The sequence below is a fragment of the Emys orbicularis genome, chromosome 4 (assembly GCF_028017835.1).
Source record: "Emys orbicularis isolate rEmyOrb1 chromosome 4, rEmyOrb1.hap1, whole genome shotgun sequence".
Lineage (NCBI taxonomy): Eukaryota > Metazoa > Chordata > Testudines > Emydidae > Emys > Emys orbicularis.
Window position 1 is genome coordinate 22,285,751 of NC_088686.1, and position 16,308 is coordinate 22,302,058.

At 44.7% G+C, this 16,308-nt stretch overlaps 1 protein-coding gene across 1 annotated transcript in view; it reads left to right on the forward strand.

Annotated features, from left to right (window-relative positions):
* The window catches only part of CDC42BPB (CDC42 binding protein kinase beta), a 122,964-nt gene that overhangs the window by 96,313 nt on the left and 10,343 nt on the right, over positions 1-16,308 (forward strand). Inside the window, exons 22-29 of the mRNA XM_065404075.1 lie at positions 1,605-1,694; positions 2,134-2,208; positions 2,696-2,801; positions 3,050-3,186; positions 3,811-3,950; positions 7,201-7,282; positions 13,511-13,727; positions 14,238-14,300. Of these exons, the coding sequence (XP_065260147.1) occupies positions 1,605-1,694; positions 2,134-2,208; positions 2,696-2,801; positions 3,050-3,186; positions 3,811-3,950; positions 7,201-7,282; positions 13,511-13,727; positions 14,238-14,300 (910 nt within the window). The remainder of the gene's footprint in view (positions 1-1,604; positions 1,695-2,133; positions 2,209-2,695; positions 2,802-3,049; positions 3,187-3,810; positions 3,951-7,200; positions 7,283-13,510; positions 13,728-14,237; positions 14,301-16,308) is intronic.

Sequence of the window (16,308 nt, forward strand, 5' to 3'; positions counted from 1 at the left end):
ATTGAAATCAAATATATTACAAAGTGTAGGGCTTAAAAAATTAAATGCATAATAAACCAAAAGGCCATGTCATATATCCCGCCATAAATAAATAAGTGCTAAGGAAAGTTGAGTATCATTTTCTTACGAATTACAGTTAGAAGTCTGAATATTTTGATTAACAAAATTTCCATTAACTTTTTGAAGGTACCCTTATACTGCCCCCTGATCTTCCTGGTTATTTTGGTTCGTGTAAATATCAGTTTGCTGCATAAACATTCATTTAATTAGCCTACTAATAATCCCTCTGAAGTTTCTTATGGGTGATAAGTGATCATTTTTATCCCTCATATCTGTTACAACAAAGGATTCTCTTTCTTCCTCGTCTACGTCTTCTCTGCTAGCCTTTTGGGAAGAAGTAAGTTCTTGCTGATACATTTGTCTCCTTAATTTATGACCTATTTGTAAGACTGGCATCCTAAAACTAGCAGATTTTTTTTTCTTCCTTAATAACTTTTTACTACAAATTAACCCACTAAATAGAAATAGTTGGTTTGTTTTTTTTAAACCTCCTTACAGGCTGACAATTTAAGATACTTTGACAATACAATCATGGCTAAAGATGAATCTTGTTTACCATGGTAACATACTTTGTTTTACACAAGGATACAATTTCATGTTTATTTTATATTCCTCAGTCTAGCACTACCAATCAGCATATAACAAAATGTCGATACATATCTAGTGTAACTGTGAGTTATTCCAATCTAAAGTAGCTGAGGAGTGAGTATGACTCGTACTCAACGGCCTTTACTACTAATTACATTATATTTTATAAAGTTTAATCTGATGTTTGCTAATCATAATCTTCCCAATGTCCACAGAGTACAATAATATAATATCCTAATTCCCCACCCAGCTGTGGTAACTCTAGAATTATAGCACACTACCCCTTGTACTGGCAATTAGTAGTAGTTATTGTAAATATGTATTTAATAGAGGATGTGTGATGGTATTAGTTTCTAGTATTAGTGAAATGTGTTGTAATTATTGTTAGAATTCCAAATGGTAACAAAATTCTATCTATAAAATTCTTGAAATATTGTTTAAATACAAAAAATAAATTGGATGAAGTCACTTTAAGAACCTTATGCTTGGATCAGTGGCTGCTCTGCATTGTAAAAATCCTACTGTAGTAAATATTTCATGGTTTGTTGTCCAAGAAGCCTGGCTTCCTCTCATACCAGCGTACAAGAATGTAGGAGCAACATTCAAATATGTGATTGGTGGAGTCCAAGTATATGTTATGAAGGGTCCTTCTTGGATTTCAGGGAGAAAGAGGCTGATGTTTATGGCTATTATGCCACCTACCATTTGGGAATTTTTAAAATATGATACTTCCATTTCTACAGTTTTGCTATCATTTAGTGGGTCTGATTTTTTTTTTTTTTTTTTAAGAAACAGACGTTACATAGCATTTATAGACATTAGCAGTGCTCTTAATGTTGTGCTTCACAAACTATTTTTGATCTGAGTTGTTAATTGTAACCATTCTAGGATTTATTTCATGTTGATGCAAGAACACTCTAGTATTAATCTAATTTGTTTGCTAACATTTTTTGCAGACAAGTTCTATTAGCGAGCAGGAAACACAAGGTCCCAAACCAGAAGTCTCACCATCCACTTCTGTTATGACTACAGAACAGCAGCAAGAAGTAAGGCCTCTGGTATTTTATTATTCAGAGTAATTCACTTAGGTCTTTGACACATCTGGTTTGTTATAAATGTATATCACAGACATTACTCACCATGAAGAGGCTTACTCCAACCTTGAGTGTTTGCTTATTTGCAGAAATGTGTCATTGTTATAAGCACACATGCTTTTAGAACAGTTGCAGGTGGACCCTTTCCCCAGTCTCTACGTATGTTGATGTACTCCATTTTCATACCCATTTTTGTAATGCTGCTTGTTTGTTATTATGCAGGCTTTCCTATGAGTGCTTTAAGATGTAATTCATTCACAGTAAACCAGGAATGGCAATACGTTCTAAAATTTAAACTCTTACTGATCCTCACAAATTTTTAATAACACCCCAATTGTAAAACAAATTATTGAAGCCTCATTTTGCTCAACTGCAGTTTTTTGTGATTCAGGAACCAATACGGCTTCAGAGGATGCCTGCTGTTCCCTCCCCTACCATTCAGTCCATTTCTCTAGCTGTACCAAAGGTAGGGGGACCTTGTTCACTTTATTTGTAAGAACTAAAGAAAAGAGATGCTTTATATAAATTAGCCATCCATATGTTTGGGTTTGTCCTGTCTGGGTTTTTTATTTGCTGTTTATTTGTAAGCCTATTTTTAATCCATATTCCTAAATAATAATTACTTAAGTCTTTAGTTTTGTCAGAGATGAGAAAAATTTATTTTGGATTAGTTAGTAGATTTGGGGTTTTTATTTGTACTAGAAATACCTGTCGGCTTCTGCTGCTAACATGGGTGTGTCTTTCTTAAATTGGAAATAAAAGAATATACAACATGACTTTGAGAGAAAGTTTCGTCTTGCAGGACTTCTGACAAGTTTCAGTTAGTTACAAGAAAACAGTATTTTATAATTCCCTCCTGCTAATAACATAAAGATAAACATATTGTATGGAGATAGGAGTTGATGGGTCTGCCTTATCATGTAGTTTTATTTTATCCTGAATTTATCTTTCAGCCTAAAGCTCACCAACTCAATATCAAGTCCTTTTCAAGCCCTACTCAGTGCAGTCACTGCACATCTCTCATGGTGGGATTAGTTCGACAAGGCTATGCCTGCGATGGTGAGTCAGTTAAACCATTCTGAATTTTCAGTCATCTAACCTAAAAATCATTCCCGACTTATGCAAAATTCGACCTACACAAGGCGTTCTGGAACGGGGGGAGCGTCTGTCTGTATGTATGTTCTGCAGGCAATTTCAATTGAATTCATTGGTCTCCTGATTCCAAGAGTAGAAAATATGCATCACCTATTAAGATGAATTCATCTTCATAACATGATTTCATTATAGATTTTCTTTTTTGTTCTCAGTGTGTTCATTCGCATGCCATGTTTCCTGCAAGGACAGTGCGCCTCAGGTCTGTCCTATACCCCCTGAGCAAGCCAAAAGGCCTCTCGGAGTAGATGTGCAAAGAGGGATAGGAATGGCGTACAAAGGTTATGTTAGGGTAAGAATCTTTTGACCTTGGACATGAGTGATATTTTTCTCCAGTATAACTGCAAACTTAAATTGCAGATGCTGTTTGGTCTTGTATTGTAGCTGGAAACCCTAACTATGTTTAACTCCATCCCCAGATTGTGCTAAAGCCCTGGGTTGCGTACAATTCACACTAATGCCCTTAATGCTAATCCTTGAGAAACAGGTGGTTTTACTTGGCGGACTAGAAGTTGGCTGCTGAAATTGCCACAAACGTAAAAAAGAAAAACCTTCTTTGAGGGAAAAAGAATTCTTGCTATGGCAGAGAGAAATGTAGAATAAAAAGTAAACTCTGTCACCAATTTGGCATCTGTGGAATCTCTGAAAAGACATGTCCTGGGTTTACCACTTGAAAAGTTGAAAGTATTTATTAAACCTGGACAGAGAATGGGGGAACTTCATAAAGAAATGTTCTGCTATTCTTTGAAATTTCATGTACACTGACACTTTTCCACCAATGTTAAATATAACCAAAATTTGGTGTTCAGGTTCCTTTGACTCTCATGTGAGTCTCCATGGCTTTCTAAATTTCCTCTCTTCTTATGTCTATATAACCATTTTTACATATAATGAACAATCCATTATTTACATGCAGGTTCCAAAGCCTACAGGAGTTAAGAAGGGGTGGCAGAGGGCCTATGCAGTTGTCTGTGACTGCAAACTATTTCTATATGATGTGCCTGAAGGAAAATCCACCCAGCCTGGAGTTGTTGCAAGTCAGGTGTTGGATCTCAGGTTTGTGTTGCCATGGTAGTTAGAAAACTTCCATTTATTTTTTCCTATATCAAGTGCCTCTGTAAGCAGTATATAAGAAGCTCTTGTAACATAAGAGCTCTGTTCTGAAATGATTTATGCCTCCTATACGTGGACTTACGGTTAATTTAAGCAGTAAGAAGTGGTGTGACACTTCATTTTCTTTGAAATCACATAATGTTAGTGTGTTCTCCTAGAGTTTGATGTGTGTCTTGGGGAAACTCATCAAGATAAAGTAGGGCACAGGGGATGTGTAGGCTGTGAACAGGGAAAGGGCTATCCCAAACAAGCAAATTATAGGTAACACATAGCTAGCAATTTCAGGAACCTTGGAAAAACTGAGTACATTAAAGCAGTTCTCCAGGAAGCTTTGAGCTTGCCAATTTAGACTGTAGATTACCCCAGCACTCCCTGACTTTATTGGTTACAGAGGTCATGTTTTTACATCTAATGTTTTCTTTTAAGCACAGGAGACTTTTTCCTACAACAAGCCGGTTGTTTCTCTCCATTTTTTACCCAGTAAACTAAAATAAAATTTCTCTTGGTTACGATGCAGTAAAAGTGGCACATCCTGTAATGTTAAACACCTTTATGCCTTTCTTTAGTGTAGAATCTGCTTACACAACTCCCTTGATGAACGATCCCCTCCAATAAGGCCTAGTGCCATAGGGTGACAGATACTCTGCTCTTTCCTCTCAGTAATTCTGTTTGAGAGTTGACACTGATGATCTCCTGGGCATGTGACATTCCATAGCGTTCAAGAGTAGAAATGTGAGGCACTGCAAATAACATTCACATTAGTAGATTGCCTGAGGCAGCTCAGCCAGACATTACTCCTAGCAGTGCTTTATCCATTGGTGAAAGGTTGCCTCTTTGGGCTTATTTACACTGGAATTTTTAGTTGTGTTTTAACACAAGTTGACCAATACAGTGTAAGTTACTGTGTGGACAGGACACAAGGTTTGTTCCTGGTTATGTTTAACTATGGTAGGAGCAAATAATGGTGTCTGCTTACATTTACAATGCAATTAAAAATCCCAGTATAGACCATCCCTTTCTGGAAGGACACCATCTAAAGTACACGAGTTTGTGATTTACACTGTTCGTTTCTACGATCACAAAAAGTGGGAAACTGGCTGTTTTGAAAATCGAAATATTCCCGTATTTTAATCCAGCAAACAGGCGAGATATGTTGCTTAATCCTTTGAATATAGGCTCTGCAAATGTTCTTACCTTGTTACACTCTTAGGTGTGAATTGTTTATATTTCTAATGTCGTCTTTGGCTTCAAAGAGCAACTAACTCTCTCCAAATCATTAGGGTAATAGTCCTAATCAATCACTGACATTGGGGTTGAGTAGGTGGGCTCACTGTGCGGCCCGCGGCGGGGTGAGTAGGCAAGAGGCAGGTGAGGGAGGGGGGCTGAGTAGGCGGGCAGTGGCGGGGAGTGAGTAGGCGAGCCGGAGGGGTGGGGGGCTGAGGAGGCGAGCGAGTGGGCAGTGGTGGGGGGTGAGTAGGTGAGCCAGGGGAGGGGGGCTGAGGAGGCGAGCGTCGAATCGGTGGCTGACCTGTTCTACTGATCTGGTCTGGCTCCCATCCCCTCTCCCAGGGCCGGCTCCAGGCACCAGCAAAACAAGCAGGTGCTTGGGGTGGCACATTTCTAGGGGCGGCACATTTCTAGGGACGGCATTCTGGCGCCGGCCATCATAGGTGCCGACTCCGGGGCATGGGGAAAAAGTGGCCTCGCCACCGCAGCTCGCCTCCGCTCCACCTGCTCCCCTGAGCGCGCGCGCCCCCGCTGCTCCGCTTCTCTCTCTCTTCCCCCCCCCCCACCCCCCCAGCTTGTTGTGCGCGAAACAGCTGTTTTGCGCATCAAGGCTGGGAGGGAGGAGAAGCCGAGTGGCGGGGCGCTCGGGGGAGGCGGCGGAGGTGAGCTGGAGCGGGGAGTGGTTCCTCTACCCCCCCATTACTTCCTGTGCCCCCTACCCTAGCTCACTTCCGCTCCGCCTGCTCCCCTGAACGTGCTGCCGCTCTGCTTCTCCCCCTCCCTCCCAGGCTTGCCACGTGCGAAACCGCTATTTCGCGTAGCAAGGCTGGGAGGGAGGGAGGGAGGAGAAGCCGAGCGGCGGGCGCTCGGGGGTGGAGCGGAGGTGAGCTGGAGCGGGGAGCGGTTCCTCTACCCCCTGTTACTTCCTGCACCCCCCCACCCTAGCTCACCTCCGCTCCGCCTGCTCCCCTGAACTCGCCGCTGCTTCGCTTCTCTGCGCTCCCTCGCCTGAGGGAGGAGGCAGAAGTGGAGCGGCGGCACGCCCCGGGGGAGCAGGCGGAGTGGAGGTGAGCTAGGGTGAGAGGTCACGGCGGCCCGCAGGAAGCAATGCAGGGGGAGAAATGCGGCACGCCGGGGGAGGAGGTGGGGCAGGGGATTTGGGGAAGGGGTTCGGAAGGGGTGGAGTTGGGGCAGGGCCGGGGGCAGAGGGGCATGGAAAAAAAGGGGGGGGAGGCCAAAATTTTTTTTGCTTGGGGCGGCAAAAATCCTAGAGCCGGCCCTGCCCTCTCCAAGGGTTGCAGTTGTCTGGAGGTGCCTGCCTTCCACACCTTCCTCATTCACACCTCATTCATTCAACAGGGCAATTGATTACAAAGTGGGGGGAATATCTTATTCTACTTCTAGCAAACAGAGGTTTTTCTTTTACCTTAATTATACTACCTTAGGGGCCCTCTATAACATATTACCGAGGTTCAATACTGCTGTTTTGGTGGGGCGGCGCTGGGGAAGGAGGGTTTGTTTCCGCGGGGCAGGTGGCGCTGGGGTGTGTGTGTTGTGTTTCGGGGGGGCTGGGTGGCACTGGGGGCGGGGTTGGTGGCGCTCGGGGGGTTTCGGCCCTCAACTGTTTTCTTTGGAGTAATATGGCACTTGCCGCTTTACGAGTTGTGCAGGCCTGCCGTTGAGCATGCCTGGAGCCCATTGACTTCAATGGGCCCCCACAGATGCAGCAGGCCCTGCTATAAATTGCAGGATCTGGGCCTAAAATTGTAAACTCTTTGGGACAAGGACTGTCTTTTCTTTTCTTTCTGTTCATACAATTCCTAGCACAACAGAGCACCAATCCTAATTGTGGCTTTTAGGTGCTACCACAATACAAATAATAGTGATAGTTGGCACTCAGTTGAGAAGGTTTCTCTAACAAGTTATGTTAGCCTGTTAGTGATTATATTTTTTGTTTTCTTACCAGAGATGAAGATTTTTGTGTGAGCTCTGTCCTAGCATCAGATGTAATACATGCAACCCGTAAAGACATCCCTTGTATATTCAGGGTATGACTGTTTTAATTTGCTCTTTCTTAGAAAAAATGCATGTTAAATATTAGTGTTGTATTTTCATTAATTGTCATCCATATATATGCTTACAGTTCCCAATTACCATTTAATGCACAATATGATATTTATCAGTTTGCAGAAGAATCTCAAATAACACGTTAAAAGGAGTTTCTAAAGGTGGTGGAAAGGGTTATGGCATTCTTCTTAAAGGTGAACCATGAAATGCAAAAGATTTTTGTGTGCTCTTTATGATCTATAAAATTGTCATGTTTAAATAGTTTCCTTTATTTTAAAAATAAGTGGTTTTGTTTTGGTTTTTGGGTTTTACATTGGAATGATCAGATCCTGGTTTTCCTCTCTTTGCTGTGGAGAACTCTGGCAACAATCTTAGGGACTTGCATGGTGACATAGCAGGGTAAAACCTGAGCTGTGGCTTGCCAGACTTCCACTTGAAGCATCCTTTCCTCGTCACTATTTCTGATTACCTAATGTAAAAACCACATAAGGAACACTTTTAAAACCATTTAACAATCATATTTATATATTCTAGAAGATCAATAAAGGGAAGAAATAACTTTCCTTGGTTCTCAGTTCACCTTTTAATGTGTTTATTTGGTCATCTAAGGACTTTGTACTGAACAGATTGTTTTAGTTTTTTATAGATCATCTTTAATTTGGAACAAGATGAACATTGTGTCTTTTAAAGACAAAAAATATTCATTGCTTTTAATCTCTTGAGTTTTGCATCTGAAAACATTAATTTCTCCAAGTATATCTCTGTGATCCTGTCCATTAAGATGGAGTCCCATATCCATGGAGCACAGGAGTAAAAGAGCAGGCAATCCCAATCACTTGTTCCCATCCCCTAAGCAAAGCTGTGAATGTTCTGTGTCGGAGAGGCAGCAGAGGCAGCTTAAGTGTGCCTGCAGCTTTTTTAATTCAGTGAGAATTTGCACCTGTATTTACTGTTTTTTCTCCTTTCTTACTTTTTTTTCTTACACTTCCTTCCAACTTTTAAAATTAATTTTCTGCCCGTTCCCCTCTTCTCAGTGCAGTGAGTGGATGCTTCTGGGGGTGAGGGGGGGTGAGGAGCGATCTTTTGAATATGGCAGTCATGCTGTGCAGAGTGCTTCATGAGATCCAGACATGCAAAGCACACAGAATGGTCTTGCCTGAGTCTGTGCTCACATCCCTGAATGTAAGGCTCTGTCTGGCTCAGAAGGGGAAAAACTTACCACCACAGTGTCTCCCAATAAGAACACAGTAAAACTGACTAGCCACAGTGGAGAAGAGCAGAAAAGAATATGCCTCATTCCTCAGTCAGAAAGGAAGACAAGGAGGAATTTGACCTTCAAATAATTCAGAAAATAGCTTTTTTTTATTATTATTATTTCCACAATCAGTTAGTTATACTCTCTGGTTCAAGGACAATATCCAAAAAGACTCCTTTCCCAGGCATGTTAGAAAACATTTCCCTAGGAGCTAGATCTGTCCCAAATGGTGCTCAGGAAAAGATGCAGTCAAGGGAGCCAAGACCTCAGTTTTGATGTGGCAGTCGAGACCCATGAACCTCCCCCCATGCCACTTGCGGCACCCCATATCGTCTTTGGGGGCCGTCTTGCCCTGTTTGTCCACAATTGGGGCAAGATCACCACGGACAGTTGGGTACTGGAGATCATCCACCATGGATACTGCATAGAATTTCTCTCATTCCCTCTGCATCTGCACCCCCCCCCAAATCATTCCCCCCCGCCCCCCTTGGAGTCCCTTCCCATCAACGCATTCTCCAACAAGAAGCGAATGCTCTCCTCCTCAAGGGAGCCATAGAGCATGTCCCACCTCACTACACAGGACGAGGCTTCTACTCCCCATACTTCCTCATCCTGAAGAGGGGAGGAGGGCGCCACCCCATTCTCGATCTTCAGGTGTTGAACATCTTTATCAGAAAGTTCAAATTCTATATGGTGACACTGGCATTGATTATCTCATCCCTCCCCTAGGGAGCCTGGTTTGCGGCTCTCGGCACGAAGGATGCCTGCTTCCACGTGGACATTCACCCAGCCCACTGCAAATTTCTCCATTTTCCAATAGGGCACCATCACTACCAATTCCAGGTCCTCCCTTTCAGCACAGCAATGGCTCTGCAAGTGTTCACAAAGGTCTTTGCCATGGTGGCTGCCCAAATGCAGTGCCTCGGCTACTCAATATATTTCTGCCTAGACGACTGGCTCCTTGTGATGTTATCACAACAAGAAGTCACCCCCATCATCCTTACCCTTTGCATTCTTCTGGCATCTCTAGGTATTTGCATCAATGAGGAAAAATCGGTGTTGATACCTACACAGATGGTCCACTTTATTGGAGCACAGCTCGACTCGAGCATGGCGAGGGCCTTTCCTTCCAGCAGGCCAATTTGCAACACTGACAACCGTTATCGCAAGCAGTCTGCCATTGTCTCTCTCTTCTTGGCCATATGGCAGCCTGCACCTACGTAACACCGCATGCACATCTGCACATGCATTGCCTCCAGATGTGGCTCCTCTCTGTCTACAGACCCAACGCGGACCATATGCAGGTCAGGGTCATACTTCCCCAGACAGCGCTGGCCTCCCACACATGGTGGACCAATCCTTCAAAGGTCATGGTCGCACCCCCTTCGTCCCTCCCATCTCAATGGCTGCCATCACAACAGACATCTTCCTGGCAGGTTGGGGAGCTCACCTGGACCATCACACAGCCCAGGGAATGTGGATGTCACGGGAAGCCAGGATGCACATAAACATGCTAGAACCGTGGGCAGTCCATCTCTCATATCAAGCATTCTGCTGCTCATCCAGTCTCCCCACATTAAACTGTTCTCTTTGACAACATTGCAGTGGTTGTGTACATCAACAAGCAGGGCAGCGCCAAGTCTCCCTCCCTCTGCTCCGAGTCCATCCACCTTTGGAACTGGTTCATCAAGCACCAAGCCATGTATCTCTCAGGCACCCAGAATTCCCTGGCCAACGCCCTGAGCCGGACTCTCTACCTCAGTCACAAGTGGGAGCTGTGGTACCTCTTTGACAAATGGGGCAACCCTCAGTCGGAACTTTTTGCCACTCGTGAGAGTCAAAAACTGCCCCTTTATTGTTGCAGGGGAACAATAGGGGAGAACTTGCAAGGCGACATGCGCCGCCTCCCCCGACAGGGGACCTCCGCTATGCCTTTTCCCTCCATTCCTCTCCTACCACAAGTGCTATGCAAGATCTGCTGAGACTGGGTCACTGTGGTACTCATAGCCCTGTTCTGCCCCCGTCGATTCTGACTCACGGACCTCCTCAGACTCTCCACACACATACCACTCTGCCTCCAAGCACCCTGGATCTCCTCACACGAGATCAGGGCCGGATCCGGCATCCCAGTCCTTCCCCTCTTTATGTCACGGCCTGGTAAGTGGATGGAGCTCGAGGGTAACGGCATGCTCCACCCCGGTACATCACATCCTCAACCAGAGCAGGAGAGCATCCACCAGGGCCTACTACCGAGCTAACTGAAGATGCTTCATGTTATGGGCTCACCACAATCACCACCCACTTTGTGCGACATATATACCAATCATCCTTGACTACCTTCTTGCTCTCAAAATGTCAGGTCTTGCCCTCAGCTCTCTACCAGTCCACAGGCTGTGCTCAGTGCCTTTCTCACCTCCTCCTCCCACTGTATTCCACAAGGACAAAGCGTCATCACGACTACACCCTAAATTCCTCCCAAAGGTAGTGTCGGAGTTCCACCTAAATTAGTGCATCCATTTACCACTTTTCCACCCCAAACCACATGCTTCCCACATGGACAGAGTCCTGCACTTCCTCGATGCCCACCATGCACTGGCATTCTACCTCCACAGGACTCGCTTATTTCACACATTGCTGAAGTTATTTGTGACCATCGCCAAACAATCCAAGGGCCAAGCCCTCTCCTCCCAATGAATCTCCAGATGGGTCTCTGGGTGCCGTCTGCAAATGCTACACATAATCCAACTTACCCCACCTGATAATCACAGCGCACTCTATGCAAGCACAAGCAGCCATATCGGCCTGCCTCACAAACATCTCGTGGCAAGACATCTGTCATGCAACAACCTGGTGTTCTGTCCACACGTTCACAACCCACTACACCATCGCACAAGAGGTGGCTACAGTCGCAGCTGTGGGCCAAGCCGTACTGCGCATCCTCTCACCCACCTCCACACTGGCCATTGCTCGCAAATCACCCCCATGTGGAATACATATAGGGACCACCACTCGAAGAAGGAAAGGAGGTTACTTACCAGTAACTGGAGGTTATTTGAGATGTATGTTTCCTATTTGTATTATACTACCCACCTTCCATCCCCTCTGGTGTGCACTGGACTGCACAATGGTAAGAGGGAGACTGGAGAGGCATCAACCCAAACTGCTTTCTATACCCTCAGCGGTGAGCACAAGGGGATGCACTGCATGCCTGCGGGTCAATGGATACTGCTAAGAAACACTTCCTGACTCAGGCGCGTGGTGTGCATGCGCACCCACGTGTGGGATACAAATAGGGACTGCATATCTCTAAGAACCTCCAGTTACTGGTAAATACCCTCTTTTTCTGCCATGTCTGTGGCATCCATTGTAGTGGCTGAATGACAGCTTATGATCCTGACAAGCAGATGCCCTAGCAAAGCGATGAGTAGCATCTTTGCAATTGCAGGGTGGCGGATTTTTTGGGAAAACTTTGGATAACTAGTGGCTGAAACTTCTCAAAAGGAAAACTAGGCTCTAACCCAGGTTCTAATGTGGGCATGATTTCGGAACCCCACACGTTTGAGTCTGTGTGGTCATTTCTGCCAACAATACAGAGGACTTGGCCACGGCTCCTCAGGGTGTCTACACTGCAGTAAAACACCAATAGCTGGCCCACGTTAGCTGACCTGGGCTCACAGGGCTCAAGCTGCTGGGCTATAAAATTGCAGTATAGATGTCCGGGCTGGAGACTGGGCTCCCATAACTTTTCATCCAGAAATGAGTTTCTTATTCCTTCAGTCCAGTTAACTATATTGTAAATACTGTATACCAGTAAGCAACAAAATTGTGGCAGTTCAGTACAGTTCATAGCAATTTAAATGCATCTTTCTCAACATACAAAAAGGTTTCATTGTTCAATAGAAATCAATAGAGAATTAAAGGTTTGTGTTTCAGGAAGAATTATTGTATGCTACTGTGATTCCAGTACAGGAGAGACCAGCTTCCATTACTAGCATGCCTTAACATAGATCATTTGGGGAATAGAATGTAGATTTTTTTTTTTATTTTTTTTTTGGTTCATATCTGTGGATCAAAATTCATTAACTAAATCTGTGAAAGCCCTGAATATTATCACTGTAGACTGCGTTGTTTGAAAAAGTAGGTACGGTGGTGCTCTGTGTAGCATGTAAGATGCATACTATGTTGTATACCATTTACATTCGTCTTGAAGCTGATACTTATAGAACTCTTATAAGTAAAGTTCTGTTTTTGTACAGTATCGGGGTGGCCAAACTTACTGACCCTCCAAGCCACATACGACAATCTTCAGAAGTTCGAGAGTTGGGGTGCGCCTGCCAGGGCTCGGGGCTTCAGCCTCTGCAGGCGTGAGACGGGGTCACGTTCCCCATCCCTCCCCCCAATTTTTCCCAGGGTTTGCTGGCGCCACTTGGTCACATTGTGTGGTCGGGCCCCCTCACTGCATGGCAGCAGCTGGAGCCAGTGTGCTGCTTGTGGGGAGAGGCAGCGGCAAACAGCTGAGAGCTGCAGGGAGAGCCACTGCTTTTGCTGCTGCTTCTCCCCACAGAGCTAAAGCAGCAACCCCTCCCTGCAACTCCCAGCTGTTTGCCACTGCCTCTCCCTGCGTGTGGAACTAACTGGGAGCTGCAGGTAGAGGCCGGTGAGGGTAAGAGGAGGGGCATGCCAGGAGGGTGACTCAAGCTGTTGGGGGGAACCTTTACATTGTGCCCCACACACACACTCAGCAGGCACCAATCATCTCTGGCAGAAGCACCTAGCACCACCACCCTGTCCGAAGCTCCCATCCCCAGTCTGGTAGGCAGAGAATGGGGTGGGGAGGAAGGTTCTGTGAGCCAAACTTTAACTGTAAAAGAGCCACAAAAAAAGTTTGGCTACCCCTGCTATATATAGAGAATGTGTTTGTTGCATAGGTGTTAATTTTGTTTTCTCTGTTAAGGTGACAGCTTCTCTCTTAGGCTTCCCTTCAAAGACCTGTTCACTACTGATCCTGACGGAAAATGAGAATGAAAAGAGAAAATGGGTTGGAATCCTGGAAGGGTTGCAATCTATCCTGCACAAAAACAGACTTAAAAACCAAGTTGTACATATTCCACAAGAAGCCTATGACAGTACACTGCCTCTTATTAAAACAAGTTTAGCTGCTGCTATTGTAGGTATGTCCACTCTAACCTTACATTTAACTGTGTGCACTGCTATAACTTCATGGTGAACTACAATTTTGAATGTGCTGACACCTTAAATTCATTCCTCAGCTGAATCTTTTCCCATAGAAGTTTGATGGCATGAAACATTTTTTAAAATGCTAATCTTAATTTTCCCTTCAAAATACTAACTCTGTTTGCAGTAAGAAGTACTTGCATAATTTTGATTTCACTGGGGGGAAAAAAAGTGTGGTTAAAGAAAAACCCTATACCATTTGGTTGTACTTATTGTTTTGCTTATTTTCTTGAGCAAAATAGTTAACACATCGTGTTCTTTATCTAAAATAAAGCATAAACTTACATCACATACAACTATTTTAAAATTATTTTCTGCAAGGCTATTTCAGCTATTGGTTTTTGAACATTTTCCAATGTCTTTCTAAGAGAACAAGTGTAGTTTTAAAGTTATCATTATACATACTTGGATTCATATCTCTGTTTTTTCCTTTCCCTCTTGTTTAGATCGAGATAGAATAGCAATTGGTTCAGAAGAAGGACTGTATGTGGTAGAGGTGACCCGTGATGGTAAGTTAGATCTCCGTGTTTGCAGTAATTGCATAATGAATAATGGTCTCCATAAATTTTTGTGCTGTTTTAATATAGATTACATAATAGCCCTTCATGTATAGTTTATACCAGCACGCAGTTAACTGACAAAAGATGGAAATTTTTATGTGAGGTATAAACACTAATTGGGTCATTACCATTATACTTAGCTGGCTGCCTAAAATTAAGGGGCCAACTCACTGGGCATAGTAGGTGACACAAACCTCACCTGAAATTCCAGGATTCAGAGCACACAGCACTAGTGTTTGTGCAATGAATAGCCAGGCACTCATTGAAGAAAAATTCATGGTTTATTTAGAATGAGTTGAGAGAGAAAACTGGTAACTTCAATAAGTTAACTTGGAAGCTGATTTGTTCCAACCTGCACCGTCATAACTTAGACTGGAATATAACAGGATGTTGCTGTTTATATTTTTGCTAGCATGTTGAATACTGTTGTTAGGTTTGCGAGGCTTTCTATTATTCATGCCTTTTGCATTTTCTTCCTTTTTTTTTCTGCCTCACAATAAAAGAAATTTGATTGCTGCTGTTATTGACTTAACATTTTAGTCTATGATGGTGGCTGGCAGTCAAAAAGAGTGTTGAATCTGTAGGTGCTGGACCTCCCCTTGCTACTATTCTTATCAGCCTCTCCTTCCTTGCACTGAGGTTCCCCTACAGCTTCCTACTCAGAGCCCCTCTCTGCCACTCCTCCTGCTTCTCATTCTAAGGGCTGTCCTCCACTTTCCTCTTACACTGGTAGCAGCGAGTGGATTTGGCCAAGGCTGTTTCTGACCTTTCCTGGAGTGCTGGTTGCCAGGGCCAGCAGCACGCGTACATAGTAGGCTCCAGGCAACACAGTGAAAAGAGGACTTCTACTTAGCCCTTCAGTGAGATCCTGCGCAGCCCTACTCCAGGCAGAGTTGGGGTTTAGCCCTTAATTACCAGCCATCACAGCTAGTATATTAAGGAAGTGGAGGTGTTTCTCCCTGCAGCCTGATTTTCCAGAGACATACCAAAAAAGAAAAAAGAGGGGGGGTGGGAAGTGTACCTTAGTGCAGCAGGGAGGGCAGGTGAACTGAGAGGGTTACTAATGGAAATGAACATGGTGACTTCTCAGTGGTAAGTAATCCTGATATCTGCCCCTTTTCCATCAAACTGCAAAGCACAAATAGTTCAGTGGTAAGGCTGTGAGATAAAATCATGGCAGTGTTATATTTACCTCGTTATGCTGTGAAGTATTGCAAGTGATGTCTATTCTCAGAACAGATTAGTTAATACATTGAATTATATGTGTTAGACAAAATATCCTTCTGGGGAGGGATACATGCTAATAGTTAAAAGCAACAAAGAGTCCTGTGGCACCTTATAGACTAACAGATGTGTTGGAGCATAAGCTTTCGTGGGTGAATACCCACTTCATCAGACGCTACTGCCACTTGCATTTTTCCATCTTCCACAACACCCTAAGTAATTTTTTAGGTCCTTTTGTTTTCTCTGGCATTATAAGCAACTCGTACAAGACTGATATTTACCTGCCAGAAAGGTAGGTGGTGATTACATCTGGCTTTTGTGGCCCAGTAAGATCTTACAGCAGAGGTGAGCAAAGTACAGCCCGCGGGCCACATCCGGCCCGCGGGACTGTCCTGCCCAGCGCCTGAGCTCCTGGCCGAGGAGCCTAGCCCCCGGCCCCTCCCCCGCAGCCTCAGCTCACTGCGCCGCTGGGGGGGGACAGGGGAGAGAGGTTCACCTGCAGCCTCAGGGGAGCAGGCGGGCGGTGCCGGCGGCAGGAGCGCCGCGAGCACGGGCCGGAGGACTCAGGAGGAGCACCGGGCGGCCACGCAGCCGGCCAGAGAGAAGCGTCACTTTAAAGGGGAAACCACCGCTTCTCTCCGGCTGCGCAGCTGCCCCTGCTCCTTCTGAGTCCTCCGCCCATGTTCGCAGGGCCGAAAGGGACTGGGGGGGTTGGATAGGGGATGGGGTCCCA